This window comes from Plectropomus leopardus, chromosome 23, assembly GCF_026936395.1.
Source record: "Plectropomus leopardus strain MGB_pleo_1.0 chromosome 23, ASM2693639v1, whole genome shotgun sequence".
NCBI lineage: Eukaryota > Metazoa > Chordata > Actinopteri > Perciformes > Serranidae > Plectropomus > Plectropomus leopardus.
The window spans coordinates 2,865,891-2,884,182 of record NC_142198.1 but is presented as its reverse complement, the minus strand read 5'-3'; the positions used below and the strand labels follow the sequence as shown (position 1 = coordinate 2,884,182).

Below are 18,292 nucleotides of genomic sequence, written 5' to 3'. Positions count from 1 at the left end.
CAGTCCCATACACGTTTGTAGGATTTTAGGATGTCTCTAGGACTTTAGGACACCTTTGGAATTTATGGATGTGTCTAGGAATTCAGGACATTCCTCGGATTTTAGGAAATTTCTAGGATTTCTAGTAAAATAAAATTACAATTTTTTTTGTTGAAATTCTTATTTTATTCTCACAATATTATGACTTTATTCTATAATTTCTTTTTATCCTACAAGTTTTACCATTCATCTATTACTTCTGATCATTTATTCTAAATGTGTTGCTTCTAATACCATATTACCTGACTCTGGTCTTATTTCTTACAAATTTATGAGATTAATTTTGTGACTTTTTTTTGCATAAATTTACGTGTTTTTTCGCAATATTATGACTTATGAAAATCACGAGTTTAGTCATATAATATGACTGTTTTCTATAAATTTGAGGTTAATCTCATAATATTGTGACTTTGTTCTCATAAATTTATGAGTTTAATCTCACATCGTTTTTTTCTCTGAAATTTACAAATTTTATCCTGTTATATCTTGTAAATTTTTTCTCGTTATATTACAACTTTTTTTCTTGAAATTGTGACTTTATTCTGTTAATACTATTTCTTAATTCTCGAATCTAAGATTTTTTTCGTCTCTTTAACATGGCCCTAATCCTCTATTGTAGTTCTGCACCACCCCCTCCCCTCTCATTAATAACGAACAGTCCCTAAATCAAAAAATAATTAGCAAAGTTAAAACTTTGACTCTCTATATCCAAATTCAGTCACAGTTTTGTATTATTTCATAGACTTTAATGTGTCATTTTCTCTTCTTTTTTATTTTTTTAACCACTGCTACATTTGTATTTTTATTGTGACCAAAGAAGAAGAAGAAGAAGAAGAAGAAGAAGAAGAAGAAGAGGCGCGAGCTAGAGCACGACACGGAAGGTCGACTCCACGGTTGAGCTAACAGAGGTGACGGACTTGTAATTTTTTACAGTGTGGAGACTCTTCGCTCATGCGTGATGTGACTCGAGCAGCACTCGGGACTATTTGCACTCAGACAGTCGCCTGGAGTGTGTCAACGTTTGCCGAGTTGTGTGTGAGTGTGTCCGCCGGATCGATACTCCAGCAATTAGTCAGCTCCAATTAGTTCCCATTAAGCAGCTGGTCAACTACAGCCCGCCAGTCAGAGTAAGTCCGTCTGCTGCCGTCTTCTCCCCGGACAACAACAGCTGGGATGTGTGAGTAGAAAGCCCGCCAGGCTCACGCGCAGCACCCAGAGGTGTCTCCAAACATGGACAGGATAGGGGTGTCGTTCCTGGACCCTCTGGATGATTACGAGTTAATCCACCGGATTGGGTGCGGCACCTACGGAGATGTGTTCAAGGTGAGTGAGAACATTTTCACCGCAGAGCACACACACACGGAGAAACCACCTCCATCGGTAGTTCATCAACAGAGATTCTCACTGCACTCACACACACTTCCTGTCATCACGGTGAAACTGTGTTTTTACTCAACTCTGATATTTATCACATAAAGTGCCGCACGTGAGAGCGTTTTTTCTTGACCTGAGGCATGATGTCAACACTGGAAATCTTATCCTTGCCTCTGTGAGGGTTAAAAAGCCTTTTCTCCTGCAGAAAAACACACTCTGCTCCATGTCAGACTACATGCAGTGTGAAAATGATGTTTGAGTTTGAAGGAAATCATGCTGAAAAGTGTCAATTAATTTGGAATCCCCCTGAGCAATAGAATCAATGTAAAGGAAATGGATCCAAAACAATTTGTGTGTGTGTGAGTGTGTGTGTGTGTGTGTGTGTGTGTTTGTGACATTATGTCATTAGAACAAAGCCATTTAACCCTTTCAACCCTTAAAGAATCCCAGTATCCCTTGGAAACAGATAGGTATTTTACAGAGCACAGTCGCAGCCTGTTGCATCAGTTGTGCCACAGGTTCATGTTGCTTTCAAAAGGAATATAATAATAATAATAAAGTCCCTAGTCGCAATGTTATTTTATGTGATATATATATATATATATGTGTGTGTGTGTGTGTGTGTGTGTGTGTGTGTGTGTGACATTATGTCATATATATATATATATATATATATAGCCCTGAAATACTAGCACTAAGCAAACTGGCTTAATTCATTTTAAAAACAGGGGAGGAAAAGGCAATGACCCACAAATTTTCAAGAAATTAGTAAAAAAAAAAAAAACCCCACAAAAATTCCCTGAAAATTTGTAAAAGAAAAAGAAAAGAGTGAAACAATGTTAAAAAATAAATATAAATACATTATAAATACATTTATTTCCTCTAGGTTTTTTCTTTTTCTCCTAACTTTTATCCCTCGATAATTTTCCCATAGCTTTTCTTTCTTTTTTAAATGAATTTTCTGAATCTACCACTTTCTTGCAATTTGTGGAACATTTGAAAGTTGCTGATTGAAGTTGCTGATTGCCTTTCTTCCTGTTTTAATTGCATGCAATGCAATCTCACAAATTAAAATTTGCAATACTGGTGAAAAGCGTCCAAAAGCAGCACAAGGCAAGTGATGTTGCCCTAGGTTTCAAAGGGTTAACTCCAGTCTGAACAAGATAGTGATGTGAATGTGACGGCTAGTGTTAAAGCACTCTGACTGTTTGGAAGACTAAAGGCGTTATACAAGAGCAGTCCATGTACCATTGCTATCCATTCTGATAACTGATTAATTGAATGAATCATTTCAGCAATTTTTCAAGTGAAAATGTCTAATATTTTCTGGGAGCACTTTTTTGTGACCCTTAGCGGCTTTTTTAAAGATTATTTTTTTGGGGGCATTTTTGCCTTTGTTGATAGGACAGCTAAGTCAGACAGGAAAGGTGGGAGAGCTGAACATCTGCCTCAGCCTCTCTGGGGCACACACTCAACCAGGTGAACCAGAGGTCGCCCCAGAACCAGGTTTTGTGTTTTTTCACAAACAGATTGCTGCATTTCCGAGCAGCATTTGAGCCACCAAATTTGGGTATTTTACTGCATTTCCTGTGGCTTTTGTTCCACCAAACCTGAGCAGTATATCAAGAGATTCTTGTGCCTGAACCTGATCACACCTTCACCACAGCGTTGGTTAGACACATAAAACTTGCAGTGTATGTTCTCCTAATAATGTACACACGTTACATATCAGTGGTTTGCAAAAACGTGAAATATCTCTCTTGGTGATTAGGTTGTGGTTGGACACATCAAGCAAATTGAAGGTGTCACCGTGGGCTTTAAAGAAGCGTTAATGCCATTTTTAAAATACTTTTTGACATTTTAATAATCTGGCAGATGAATGAATAATAAAATATTAAGTTGCAGTTCTATAGCTGATGTTCAGGGGTTAGATGTCACAACCTAAACAGCCTCAAAATATCTGCTGATTGACACATTCATATCTATTCATAGACAGTATATACTGTCATAGCATGTAGCCTTTGTATTCAGAAGGAAACTGGCTCATGTCGTCTCTTTTCTCGTCATGATTTGAGCGTCAGGATGCAAACATCCTGTGCTGTGAACCCGCCCCGGTGCCGCGTGCATCCTGCAGACGCAACACAAGAATTTGTATTGTTTCTTTCTTTTTTTTGACACCCTACACCAGAAACAGATCATATCCTTAAGACTAATGTCTCAATTTCAGTGTGTTTTCAGTGTGTTTTCAGTGTTTGTTCTTGTTATGTTCTGGGCCGAACATTCAGTCAGTGCAGCAGCAGCTCTGGAAACTGCTCTGCCTACATACACAGGGATGACAAGTGTCATAAAAACCAGCACGGTGTGTTGGTAAAGCCTGGAGCACAGCTTCAGAGCTGCTGCTCAGAGCTTCTTGTGTGTGTGGATCTGTACTGAGGATGAAGCAGACTGAAGGTCACAGCATTGGCATTGCAGTGAGCCCTTGTATTTGTCATATTCTGCACTCAGGTTTTGTCACTTTCTGTGAGCGGGGGCTGACAGACTAATCGGGCTGGCTCAGGCCCGGCAGTGAGAGATGTTGGTGGGTAACATGAGTAATTATTTAGGCGCATATGCTGAACCGTTTCACGTATTTATTCAAAACTTTTTGATAAATAAGCTCAATTTTGTGCCTTTTTATGCACTATAGCAGTGCCACTCAACTTGGGGCTTGCATGCCAAATCTGCCCCCCCCCCCAAACCATCTTAGAAATGTCCTATTGTCTGAGAAACGTCCTAAAAACCTAGAAATGGGCTAGAATCATAGAAATGTACAAAAATCCCAGAAATACGCTAAATCCTAGAATCATGTAGAGTATCCTTGCTTCAGTGCATAACCGCTCAAAGTGAGAATTTTTCGGGGCTAAAAATGCGTATGTGTAGGGTTAGGGGGGCAGGTGGAGCATCTGGAGGTGCTGGCCTCGGCCTTGCTGTTGGGGGCGATATTTGGCATTTGCCAGTTATTTTTAGTGGCGGTTCATTTCAGTGATTGCCATTAAAATTAATGAATGAATTCAATTAATTAATTGTTTTAGGGGTCGACTGATATTGGTTTTTCAGGGCCGATATAGATTAATAATAATATTAATAATAAATTTAATAATAAATAATGACTCCAGTAATCAAAATTTGGAACTGATATGCATTTACAATAAAAATGACAATCTTGGGGCGTCGGGTAGCTGAGTGAATAAAGCAGGCGCCTCATATATGAAGGCTGTGTCCTTGCCGCAGCGACTGCAGGTTCGATTCCGGTTTGCGACCCTTTGCTGCACGTCTTCCTCTCTCTCCCCCTTTCAGGCTAGCAATCTCCTGTCCTATCTAATAAAGGCAAAAAACAAAACTTTGTAATATAATAATTTTATCAGCGAACATTAAAATAAAACACTGATACAGATAATCAGCATCGGCCCCAATAATCGATCAGGCTGATAATCTGTCGACTCCAACTGTGCATCTCCCTCTGTGTCTGAAACATTTGCTAAAGGCATTTTTACAAAGTTTTGTGCTGGAGTTTGATATATTCTAAATTTTGACAGAAATATTTTCATTTTTATTGTAAATGCGTATCGGTTAAAACCTTAAAACATTTTTTTAGAAACCATTGTGAGTCTGACGTCTAAGGAGTTTGATGCCAAATCAGTGGTGTACTCTTTTTTTTTTTTTAAAGCTGCGCTGATTTTTTGGCCACTTTTTATTTTCAGGTAATTTTCTTGTACTTCTAACAGATTTCTTGCTATCTCTGAGTCATTTCATCTGTTGTTGCTCATTTCCTTCTTCCCATGTTTTTAAATAAAATTAACGCCAATTTGCCAAACGTTTAAATAAATACTTATTGAATTTTCCATCTTCGCTGAGCAAGTTTTGTGTGAATTAGTATTAAAAGCCCACTCCATATGGACGCCTGTCCCAAACATATAAGCCTGTTGAGTTCCGTGATTTAAGCCAATTATAGCCCAGCTATTAATTGAAGTTTTACGGTAAATGAGCCATTACACATTATACACATTCATTCCATCATTCATATGAATACACTGAATGATGCAGCTTTAAAATTCCATATTGCAGCAATACACACAAATATCTCAACAAATATTATCACAAATATTTGACAGCTTAGCTCCTTATGATGATAAGAAAGTTCTGATTAAATCTTCATCCTGATATGAGCAATATTCAGCTGACTTTGACTGTGGTTTTCTGAGCTATCTTTGCATGACTGTAACATTTGCACACATTTGGGCCTGTGTGTGTGTGTGTGTGTGTGTGTGTGTGTGTGTGTGTGTGTGTGTGTGTGTGTGTGTGTGTGTGTGTGTGTATGTGCATGCGCTGTGAATGGGAGCAGCCATACACAGTGACAGACAATAGCACATTCTCACTCCCACTGCTGCTGCTGCTGCTGCTGGTTTGATGGAACTGTAAGAGCAGCAGTCAGGGGTGAAACCTCTGGTCATGTGACTGTGTGGGATTTTGGTGGACTCTCATTACACCGCCGTTATTCAGAGGAAACTCAGCTCAGAGCTCGTGTGTGTATGATCTTGATTCATGTCCTCCTGCGGCTGTGACCAGCGTCAGCCGCTCTATGTTTCTGAGTTTCTGTCCTTGATTGTGTTTCAAATTGAAGTAATTTTTGTTTTGCACATTTGAGCATGAAAAGTAATTGGAAATACCATATGTACTACTGCAGGTCAGTTTTTACTGTAAATATAGTTGGCGGTAGGGCTGTGCAATATGGCTTTAAAATAATATAGCAATATTTGTAGTAGGGGTTGACAGATTATCAGCCTGGCTAAGTATTGGCACCAATATTTGGCATTTTGCTGATTACCTGTATTGGTGATTTATTTTAATGATTGCTGATAAAATGTATTAAACCTCAGTGAACTATTTTCATTAGTTCATTTTTTAATTTAAATTTTCACTTTATAAAAAAAGATGTAGGGAGCTTGCTGTATATGGTGCTGAAAAGAAGATTTGATTAAACATTAGCCAAAGGTGTTTGTCAGAAAGATTTTCATTTTTATAGTAAATGCATATCGGTTCCAAATATCAGTTATCAGTTTCATTAACCACTAATAATCAGTATCGGCCCTGAAAAACCAAAATCGGTTGACCCCTAATTGGAAATAGCAGACATAAAACCGTACATAAGTTTTTAATGTAACTGCAGTTGGCTGTATACAGTTGTTTTTCCAGGAAGAAAGCAAACCTCTCTGTGCCGTCTGTGATCTGTCTCTGCACGTGTTGCTGCTGAACGTTGGTGGAAATTGGAAAAGAAACCTTTGTTCCGCAATTCTGATGGATTGACACCCAAAAGTGCAGCTCAGTACTTATTGTGGAGGTTAATTACAAAGTCCTGATCTCAAAGCGCTGTCAGACTGTATAATCATACCTCTGCTGAGACACATCTCACAATGCAGCAGAGTTGCAGGTTTTGTGCTGAGAAAGTGAACTTTTCCCAGAGAGAAGCGCTGATTCTAAGACAGGCTGAAAAATACTCTGTGCCACATCCAAGCACGTCTATTATAAAACTGCTACATCACAAATCTAGAAGCTATTGTGCACGATGAGGTGTACAGATAAATAACGGATAAGGTGGAGGTGCAGTGACTGCAGGTTTGGTGCCATCATATCTGTGTAGAGACTAAAACCTGTGCTCACTCATGCAACCTCTGGCTGGAAACATGACCTGAGCAGATGGCTACATTTTTGACTCTCCAAAAAGGTAAATAAGCTTCAGAATAAATGTAAATTAAAAGTATTAACCCTGTTTAACCTGAAAAAATCGGCTTCTTTCAAAGCTGGGGAGGAATGAGCAATTTTACAAAAATGACCTAAATGTTAGCAAGAAAATTACAAGGAAACCCTAACCCTAACCCTAACCCTAACCCTTAAAAAAAAAAAAAAAACCCACAAACAAGCAAAGCAAAAAACATAAATAAATAAAAGTAAATTAATTATTATTTAGTCATTTTGGAAATTTTCCCCTACCTTTAAAAAAAGACATCCTAGATCTACAAATTTCTTGCAATTTGCAGAACATTTCTTGCAAAATTGCTCATTATGCCTCCCCCCCATGTTTTCTAAAGAAATCAAACCAATTTGCTTAAGGTTCAGAAATTTAACCCTTTAAAACCTGAAGCAATATCACTTTTCATGTGCTGCTTTTAGATGCCTCTCACATGTATATGATCTTAAGCAAGTTGTTGCAATTTCTTTCACAACTTTGGAAAAAAGACAGTGAGACACTTGGTAAGAAATGATCAACAAATTGCATGAAATAATTAGACTTCGAAAATTATTTTTTAAAAGCTAGGGAAAACTACTTACAATGATCATAACTACATATTTGAAACTATGTTGCAAAATATATATAATGTTTTTTAGCACTTTTCTCACAGCGTTTTCTTGTTGTTTTTTTCATCATTTATTTATTTTAAGCTAATTTTCAGGTAAATGTTTGTTGTACTTTTCACTATTGTTTCTTTTGATAATTTTGGGGTCATTTTTTCTTGCCTTCCTCTTATGTTTTTGAAAGAAATCAAGCCAATTTGCTCTTGTTTCAAAGGGCTAAATTCCTTTAAAAGGTGTTTGAATGCAGCACAAAAAAATGCCGATCCAGGTTTCAAAGGGTTAATTACTATGCTACTGACAGTTGTTCTTACTTTTCAACAAGGCTTATCATTTTGTTGCAATATGCAACATCGTCCAGCCCAAGCTTTCTCCCAAGAGTTTGTTGATTTGTCAACCAACTGATGGAGAAACATTTCATTATCGAGTGGCTGCATCATCCTGCATGGATACAGAAACAGGCTGATTCTTTAAGTGCCATCTGTTTTTCTTGCAGTCATCACTGCTGCTGTGCAGTATGAAGCATCAGTATCTGTGGCGGGTTTCCATTACAGATCTGTGCAGAACTTAAGCGATCTTTTCAGAATTTTATTAAAACACAATTGCAAGATGCGTTTCCACTGAGTGATGATATGCAACTTCTCTTGCGATGTTATGTGACTTTCCAGGCGTGACAACATCCCGGTAACCGTGGCGATGGATGTCGAAAACATTGGCGGGTTTATTTCTATTGCAACCACTCGATAAAGCCAGTCTAATATCGCTATAATTTCTCTGTCTCATATAAGAGTTTAGAAGATCTCTCTCTCTTCCTCTGTCTACACTATGGATCTATTATAAATCTGGATGCAGCTGTGGGGGCGGGGCCTCTTTACTTTTTCTTCTTTTTTTGGTTTAAATGCGGTTGGCATCCAAGTCAAATTACCGCCACCTGGTGATACACATTATATGATATGTAAATGCGAAAAAAGTGTTTTCATTGCAGTTTTGCAAAATATTGCTTTTTCGAGTCGCCTGAAATACCACCTCATGCGAGCGTAAAAACTTTTTTCCCATAAATGGGAGTTTGGTTTTTTTTTCGAAGTTGACTTGTTTCCATTAGGGGTGTTTTGTTTTCGCAACTTCAATTTGCGCAATTTGAGGGTTAATGGAAACTGGCCTTGTGCTATTTGTGCTGCCCTGTGTTCAATGATTTAGAACAGTGGTTTAGCTGTTGACCAGAAATTAATCTGAGGTGTCCTAATAAAGGACTGATAGGGTTAATGAGGCCGCGTGTGTGATTTATGAGAAGTGATATTTCATGTTGCACTTTTAAGGTAGTGAGAGAGCACTTTACTGGTTGCATGACAGCATTTTAGGATGGATTTCCTTTGTAAACACAAATGCTGCAGGAGAGTTAGCGTGTCCAGAGAGAAGATTCAGAACGAAGCTCCGGGTGATTCTATTTGATACCTTTGACATCGAGATTTGCTCTTTGTCTCATGTCTCATAAGGCATTTATACTACCCCTGTGTTTTCATCACACAGAAAAGTACCAGACAGTACTTACTGCACTCTCAGGACCTCTTTTTGCTCTCTGTCCCAAATGCTCTGACAGAAACTGGGGAAAACGGCTTCTGGGTATTCTGCACCCTCAGACTGGAATTTGTTTCAGAATGACTCAAAACTCAAAGAGCTGGTGTTGATAAATGTGTTTGAATCTAAAATGAAAGACTGTGAAGCAGATTCTGTAGGATGTGGATGTGTTTAGCCTTCCTGGTTGTACAACTGACCCCCAGAAACTTCTCCTTTGACTCATAGAAAGTTCTCTTTTAATGTAAATTTTATTGCTTGTGAATTGTATTTTCTCTCCCTTTGCGTCTCTGTCTGTAACTTTGTGTTCTCACTGCTGACTGACATGGCCTGGTCTCCTTTGGAAAACAGATTATTAATCTGTTAATGGGACTATAATGGGACTATCTATAATGGGACCAACCTGGTTAAATAAAGGTTAAATACATAAATGAATGCATAAATAAATATACAAATTTTATAATTCTGTCAAAAAAGGTATGAAGTGGAAAATTGAAAATCCTGGAAAAAAAAACAGTGAGGAGGGATTTTGTGAGGATTGTTTTTTTTAGTTTTACCTTAGGCTATTTTAAATAAAAAAAAGTCACACTCCAGCCACCCCCCACCACCACCACAACACCAGCACAGTCCTGCTGTGGACGGGGACGCAGTAAAACATTTTAGCAACTGAAAAAATCAATATCAGTTTAAGTGTGTTTTTCTCAGGGGAGTCTGGTGTTTTGTGATATAACGTTTTCAAATCCCCATCTGTAAGGACTGTCTCACAGCAAGGTGAAGCGGGGAAAATATTCCAAACATAGCGTACGCTTAAACTGATTCTTTTTCTTTAGGTGGCTTAAAACTCATTTGATTATATGTACATGACATGGCGGTCTTCTACTCAAAGTTATTATATCAACAGTTATGACTGTGATGCGGTCTATATCATAGACTGTCTGAATAATATAGTTTTCTTGCATTTAGCTGAAAGGGAGCGGATTATGTCGGACTGGTGGTCACGAGTTCTCCAGGTAATATTAGTGTTGTTGTCTTTCCCCAACAACTAGTCTGAAGTTGCTATACTGAGTTAAGCGTCATGTCTGTGGACATTCATGTCCCATGTAATGCTTTACATCTGTGCTCAGTCGGAAATGTCTCATTATATAGAAATTCCGGTTTGGCCTGAGACTGTAGATCATTTCTACTTTAACTATTCGGGTGCCTGATCAAAGTACAGTGAAGCTTCCGCTCCACATTTGTACGTAACCCCAAACTGCTGTTATTTCAGGCTTAGCTATCTAAAAACCATCTCAGAGACGTTACTATCACTGCAGTCACAGGAAGCCCTGCGGTGGAACAGGAAAGAAAACAGGAAGTGAGTGCAGCCAGGCCACAGGTTGTGTTGAGGCGACCTGCGTGTCCCATTGGTGGCTGCCTGGTTTGTTGTGGATGCCCAGAGTGAAAGGCAGTCCGTGTGACGTCAGAGCAGTCGCTGAGCGGATGACTGATGTTCCCAGGAAGAAGTGAGGAAGTAGAAAACACAGTAGAGCAGCTTTGAAACAACATCCTCCATCACCTCTGATGGAGTAATGTGAGAAAACTCTGTTCACAGATTCACCCCAACTGGATCAACTGGTTAGGACTGCTACTGAACTACTCTGACTTTCACTTATATTTTGACTTCACTTTAAAAGCTCTGCAGTGACACTGAGCAGTTTATATTCTTTCGTGCACATTGCTGAATTGTTAATAGCCTGGCTGCTGATCAGTGGTCACCTTTTTTTTTAGTTTGTCAGATGTTTGATAGCAAATGAAAACTTCAGTGTGAGGTATGTCACAAAGACATTAACCCTTTGAACACTAAGCAAATTGGTTTGATTTCTTAAAAAAAACATGGGAAGAAGAAAAACTTAGGAAGAAATGACCCAAAAATAGCAAAAAATTAGTAAAAAGTTTTTAAAAAGGAAATTGCTTGAAAATTAACATGGGAAGAAAGAGACTTAAAAAAGCCAGATAAGGAAATGACCAGAAAAATGCTTCAATTATGATAATAATTAATTATAGTAATTCTGTAACATGATTTTAAATATGTAATTTTGATCATTATAAATAAAATTTTTCCCTAGCTTTTTTCTTTTTTTTCCTCTGACATTTCCCCCCTAGCTTTTTAAAAATAATTTTCTAAATCTACTAATGTCTTGCAATTTTGAAAGAAATCAAACCAATATTCTCAGGATTCATAGGTGAAAATACTTGTTAAAGGTGTTTGAAAGCAGCACAAGAAAAGGAATGTTGCTTGGGTTAAAGGTCCCATACTATGCTAATTTTCAGCTACATACTTGTATTTGGGGTTTCTACCAGAACATGTGTACGTGTTTAAGTTTCCAAAAAACACATTATTTTTCCCACGCTGTCTGTTTGAATATACCTGTATTCAATCAATTTCTGAAACGCTCCGTTTTAGTGCCTGTTTCTTCAGGCCCCCTCCCTACAAAGCCCACTCTGCTGTGATAGGTCAGCATTTCTGGGTCTTCCATGTGTGCTCTCTGTGTTTTCGGGTCATCATTGAAGCCAGGAGTGACTGCAGCGGCACAGTAGCAGCAGTTTCTACATTTTTATAGTATAGTTGTGACATCACAATTTCAAAAGTGCTGACAGCTCATTTAAAGTCGCAGTATCTAAATATAGACTGTGTGCACTGAGTGTTTTGATACCTTCACAGTTTTTAAATAGATCCTATTGCCTCTCTTCAATAATAAAAAAACAGGGAAACAATATAGGTCATTAAACCCTTTAAAATCAGAGCCAATTTTGATTTTATTTCCAATACATGGAATGAAGGCGATGAGCAACTTGATAAATGGCACAAAAATAAGCAGGAAATTGGTAAAAACACTATAAGAAAATTATCTGCAAATAAGCAAAAAAAGAAAAACACCAAAAACAAACAAGAAAATTATCTTTAAAATGTGCTAAAAAATGCAAAAAAAATCTGTAGCATATTTTTAAAAATAAAGCAGCGTTGTAAAGTAAAGTATTAAATATTAAGTGTATTTTTCTGGACATTTTTTCCCTTTTTTGCTAATTTTTTTGCAATTTGCAGGACATTTGCAGTCGCTCATTATGTTTTTATGATTATTATTATTATGATGCTATCATAATAATAATTAAAAGATGCTAAAGTCAAAATTAAATTCTACACACGGGGCATTAACAGGCACCTTTTATGCTTTTCTACATTTTGTGACTTAATATTTAATGTTACAATGAAGGATGTTCATACTAAACATGGGCAATTTTTCAAATAATAAGGTAAAAGTATGTAGAAGTAATCCTCAGATTTCCTACCGTTCTGAATACTCCGTTTCAGGCAGTATGATGTCATGTTGTGCTGGATTTTGTTACATGGTCATCCTTGCAACTGCAAGTATTTACATTGCTAAGTCTACGTTGCTACATGTAGCCACAGGCGAATGTCAGGGAAACATGTAAACTTTGTTGCAGATGTTGTAAATTTCTCCCTGAATTGGGATCGCGGCTGATGAATTTTTATGTGTTTGGTGAGTCCCTGACCATTTCACCCTCACAATAAGCTGACTATCAGTTTTACTTTGACTCACCAGGGGCCTGTCTTTGACCGTCAGCAGGAGAAAGCTCTTTGTGCCAATGCTGTTTGTATTGATCCCTGTGCTGTGGAATCAATACAAGGTTAAAGCTAAGGTGAGACAGCAGGCTGATCTCATCGCAAGTCTTCATCATCAAAGCATGCTGAGCACTTGGATATATGCCCAGCTTTTTATATATCTTGATGGAGCAGGCAGGTGGCAGAGCTCCAACCACAGCTTAGTGTATTAAGACTGTGTTTGGAAAATGATGGATGTGACTGCATTAACCCTCCCGGTATGTTCATTTGTCAATACAGCAAGAATATTCCTGAGTTCATGTTTAACCACACAAAAGTTGCCATAAACCAAAAACTCAGAGTAAACACCAATGAACACAATTTCAACAATTAAATCAATATAAGGTGCAGTGGTGTTATTTACCTCTTGCAGATCATGGTAGTTTTGTATTTATCTTTTATTAATAGGCCTATGTGTTTGAGCTTTAAAAAAAAATGAAAATTTGAATTACAGTTTTACTTTTTTTTAAATTTTGTTTTGAATTTTTTAAACTTGGGTGGGGGGTGGGTGAGCAACTCGGCATGACATGTCCTCCAAATTGAAATGAATAAATGGTGACAAAAAAAATGTACATTGTAAAATTATTGGAATGATATATATTTAAAATTGTTACAGAAAAAAATGTTTTGCTTTTTTTTCATTTGTCAAGGATTTTTTGGGGCGTCATTTTCATGTTTGTTTTGGGTTTTTTTAAACTTCTTTTTCGCTTATTTTCAGGTTATTCACCTGTATCCTTTTTATTTATTTATTTTTCTCTTTTTTTTATTTTATTTTTTTTTTTACCAATTTCCTGCTATTTTTTTGGGCCATGTCTTGTCAAGGTTCTCATTACTTTCCATGTTTATGAAAGAGGTTAACCATTTTGCTCATTTTAGGAGGTTAACTGCTGTGTCAATTTGACCCAAACAGTAGCTCTGTTATATAAACCATTTTCTGGTGACACCAATTAAGTCCAAAAAGTTGCATACTGAAATAAATGCTTTAAAATATTTGCCAAAGATTTTCAAATCTTAAAATGAGCCAAATTGATCTGCAACATAACAGGAGGGTGAACGACTAGTTATGTATTTTCATCCTAAAGCTCTCAGTTTTTGAGAAAGGCTCGCTCATTCTTACTAAACATGCTCATCACAGTCTGGCTGAAAGTCTTGTAGAGTCTGCATGTTGGTTTCTGTAGACTTTTACCCTTCATGTCCTCTGAGGCTGATGTGTTAAGTAACACAGAGGCGTTTTGCAATGTTGTGCAAAACACAGTATAGCCTCGTCTGGCGCACAGAGCAGCAAGATACCAGCTGTGTGAAGGCACAACATCCAGTCTTTCAAAACCACAACAGTGCACTCTGCCACAGCAAGGTTCTGATGCACATTACATGAGTATGATCTGCTCTGTGGGCTGGAGACAGCAGGCATGAGCCAAGGGGCTGAAGTGTAACCTTGAGTGCCTTATGAAAGAGGTAAATTGTAGAGAGATGGAGAGCCATTGTGCATGGGGAAATATAATATTTGCCAACAAGAAGACACAAGATGATGTATTTTTGTAGGCCAACTAGGAAGTTAGCATCGCACTGGTTCCCTCATTGATAACCTATTGGGATTTTTGAATGGGATTTTCGATTATCGCCAACAATAAGCTCTGTGACGAACACAAGTTTTTGATGCTGACACATTTTGCTCAGCATGATAATCTTCACAGATCAACACCAAGTCTGTGTTTTGAAGCGTAAATGAAATCGCTAGAAGCAAAAAGCTATTGTTAGGCTATAAATGAACTGCAACACGGTCGCACGAGTTAAACGTCACCACGTAGAAAATACTACAAACACTGCAGAAACACAAATAATATTCTAAACAGATAAATCTACAAGTTGGGGCGTGAATGTTGCTGTAAAGCTGTAAAGGTGGGCGAGTGGGTTGAATGAGTCGCCTTTTTCAAGACGAGTAAATTCATTCATTCATTCATATTTGTTTTATTTGCTCATGTCAGTTTATAATTTCCAAAACAAGTAAGAAATTTTATTTATAAAGCCCATTATCACAAGTCACAGTTTGTCTCAGGGGGCTTTACAGCATACAACATCCCTCTGTCCTCACATCGCCAAAGAAACCCCACCTAAAAAAAACCTGTAACGCCTGTAAAAGGTCCCTGTTGTTGCTGTAAAACAACAACAAAACCTAGTATACTCTTTTTTCTCATAACACTTGGACACACTCCATGAAAGAACAGGAGCAGGAAGATGAAAGTCTGAAAATACCTGCCCCTTTTCTTAGTAAACAAATAAACAATCAATTACAGCCCTCTTAACGTGCTCATTTCAGCTCATAAGTTCATAATGTCCCTTTTTTTAAATTAAATAATATTTGAGCTGCATTAAGTCATTATCCAGAGAACCTTCAAAGTTTAGAAACAGGGTTTATACGGATATATTTTATGTTGCAGAAGAAAATGTCTAAATGTCTTTAGCCTGTGTTAACCACAGACATTATTTAAGGCATTTTACAGAAAACCCCGTTCAAAAATCCCAGAGACTTTGAGACGAGGGAACAGAAAGTGGTAAAATGCTAACAGACTTCCATATTTTAGGACTCATTACTTCACCACTCTCTGAACACATAAATCATGATCTTTGACTCTGGCAGCATATCAGCCTGTTCCAGTCAAGCTCTGTGTGTTTCTCAGATCTTTCTCAAGCACAAAGGCATCCAGAGGACACAGTAAAAGACACAACGCTGCGTGTCACGTCTTCTGTTGGACATATTTAGAATCAATGCATCATTGTATTTCACTCAGTCATTTTCAAACACAGTAAAGGGAACCTGTGTGTATGTGTCCTTCTGTGTGTGGTTTTATGTGTGTACATGCACAACATCCTCCGCTGACAGAATAATTTGTTTCTGCATTAACAACAGGCTATAATGCATATATTTATTTATTAAGTTTTTAACTATCTACATTTTCATCCCTCTCAGGCTCGTAACATCAGGACGTCTGAACTGGCAGCTATCAAGATCGTCAAGCTGGACCCTGGTATGTTACACGTGACACTACATGCTCACATGTGCTTATGTGCAAAACAGCAGTTCAAAGGATTTTTTCTTTATTGTTTGAGTTGAATTGTGAAGGAACAGAAACATTTGGGGAACTATGCCCCTGTCAGTCAGCCAGAGCAGAAGATAAATATTAGTTTAACAGGTCAGCTTCGGACAGGACAAGGTTAGACCTCTGGTCTCCATGCTTTTTGCTAAGCTAGGCCTGTATGAGGCCTGAGAAAGTGCTGCTGTGTCAAAAAATAAAATGAATGTTGACAATTGGTGAAATTCACATTGTATAGAGTCACACAGATTGCAACCAGATTTTATTATTATTAAATTTATTTGTCATTTACTGGTTTTTTTTTTGCACAGTGTGTCATACAATAAGCCCGTCAGAGAGAGCTGATATTAACCCTCTGGGCTCGCTTTAATATCACACATGCTCTTATCACTCTGCACGAAAAATGCGCTTTTCAAAATCAAGCTTTCAAAAAATGCACATTAATTAATTGCACATTGATATGATTTTCTACTGTCATTGAGATCATTTTCTTAACCAACATCAGTCCTAAGCATCAATATCATATATTTATTAATTTTCATAATTTTAACCCTTTTAATGCCAGGTTTTTGTCATGATACCACTATGTTTAGTGTTGGAAAAAAAACTGAATTATTTTTGATATACTACTAGTCTGGGATATATCAATGAGTAGCAGCAATGTTGATTGTGACAGTGCACCTCGTGGAATAGCATGTATTTTCTCCATATTCCAGATATGGTTAAAAAATGACGTCATCAGGTGGAAAACAGTCAAAATGATAATTTCCAAGTCAAAAGCCCAGAATGACACGCAGAAATAATACAATGCATGTTATTATGATGGCTGTGGGATCAAAGATGTTAGTTTGAATGGGTTATAATTGAGCATTTTTTTTAACTTAACAGTCTGAATGTAAGCAAGCAGCAAGCATGAAAATTTCCGAATTGTCAGACTTTTACTTTGAAATTTAAGTCTTACCCGAAAGAATTTTATATGATATTCAGAGAAAACCACTATTGACTATGTAAATATTTAGTGGAGTAATAGCATCCTGAGCAGAGAATGAAGTCCTGCTACCCAGAGCCAGCACAACACTCTGAGATATACTGACGTTAATAATAATAATAATAATAATAATAATAATAATAATAATAATAATAATAATAATAATAATAAAACAATTTGTATTATGGCTGGCTAGTAAATAATGTAAAATCCATAAAAAAAAATTTAATATTAACTCTTTGAAACCTGAGCAAATTGGCTTGATTTTTAGCAAAAATATAGATAGAAGGCAATGAGTAACGTAACAAGAAATGGCTCAGAAATTAGCAAGAAATTAGTAAAAAATCTACAAGAAAGTTAACTAAAATTTACACAAAAGAGAAATGTAACAGAATTAAAGTTAGAAATACTGTATATCAAATACATGATAATAATAATAATGTATACCAGTTTATTCTCATATAACTCCATATTAATTCTCATAGTAGCAAGAACCCCAAAACCCCCAAATTAGCAAGAAATTAGTAAAAAATCTACAAGAAAATTACCTGAAATCAAAACAAAAAAGGTAGTAGAACGAAAGTGACAAAATAAAATATACATATATATATATATATATATATATAAATGAATAAATAAGTAAATGAAGAAACAGATAAATAAACTGTACTACTACTGTACTATACTACTATACTATAATAATAATACTAATAATAATAATAATAATAATAATAATAATAATAATAACAATAATAGTAAATTTTATTTGTAGAGCACTTTTGCTGTCCAAGATGAGAATACAGTGCATACACACATAAAATAACTCAATTAGAAAAATGCTACTAATAAATAAGGAAGTGAAATAGAATAATAAAATAATGTAACTATCAAGTGAATAATATGTCAGCCTCACATACTACCAGTACTCCCACTAGTCTAATCTGACAGTTTACTGGTCTATAACTGTCCCTCCAGTGTCAGAGGACACTCACTAAACTGTCTGTCTGTGTGTCTAGGTGATGACATCACGTCCATCCAGCAGGAGATCACCATGATGAAGGAGTGCAAGCACAAAAACATCGTGGCCTACTTCGGCAGCTACCACAGGTGCTGCGTGTCTCCAGCCTGTCCAGTCTGTCCTCTGCACGTGTGTGGGAGTGCTGGGATTGTTGGTGGACT

At 37.0% G+C, this 18,292-nt stretch overlaps 1 protein-coding gene across 5 annotated transcripts in view; it reads left to right on the top strand.

Moving 5' to 3' along the window:
• The first annotated feature begins 890 nt into the window (after positions 1-890).
• Positions 891-18,292, top strand: part of map4k2 (mitogen-activated protein kinase kinase kinase kinase 2) — a 51,853-nt gene continuing 34,451 nt past the window's right edge. For all 5 annotated transcript variants that reach the window (XM_042511970.2, XM_042511968.2, XM_042511969.2 and 2 more), the window contains exons 1-3: positions 891-1,362; positions 16,002-16,059; positions 18,130-18,220. In XM_042511970.2, the coding sequence (XP_042367904.1) occupies positions 1,270-1,362; positions 16,002-16,059; positions 18,130-18,220 (242 nt within the window). In that variant the 5' untranslated portion in view covers positions 891-1,269. The remainder of the gene's footprint in view (positions 1,363-16,001; positions 16,060-18,129; positions 18,221-18,292) is intronic.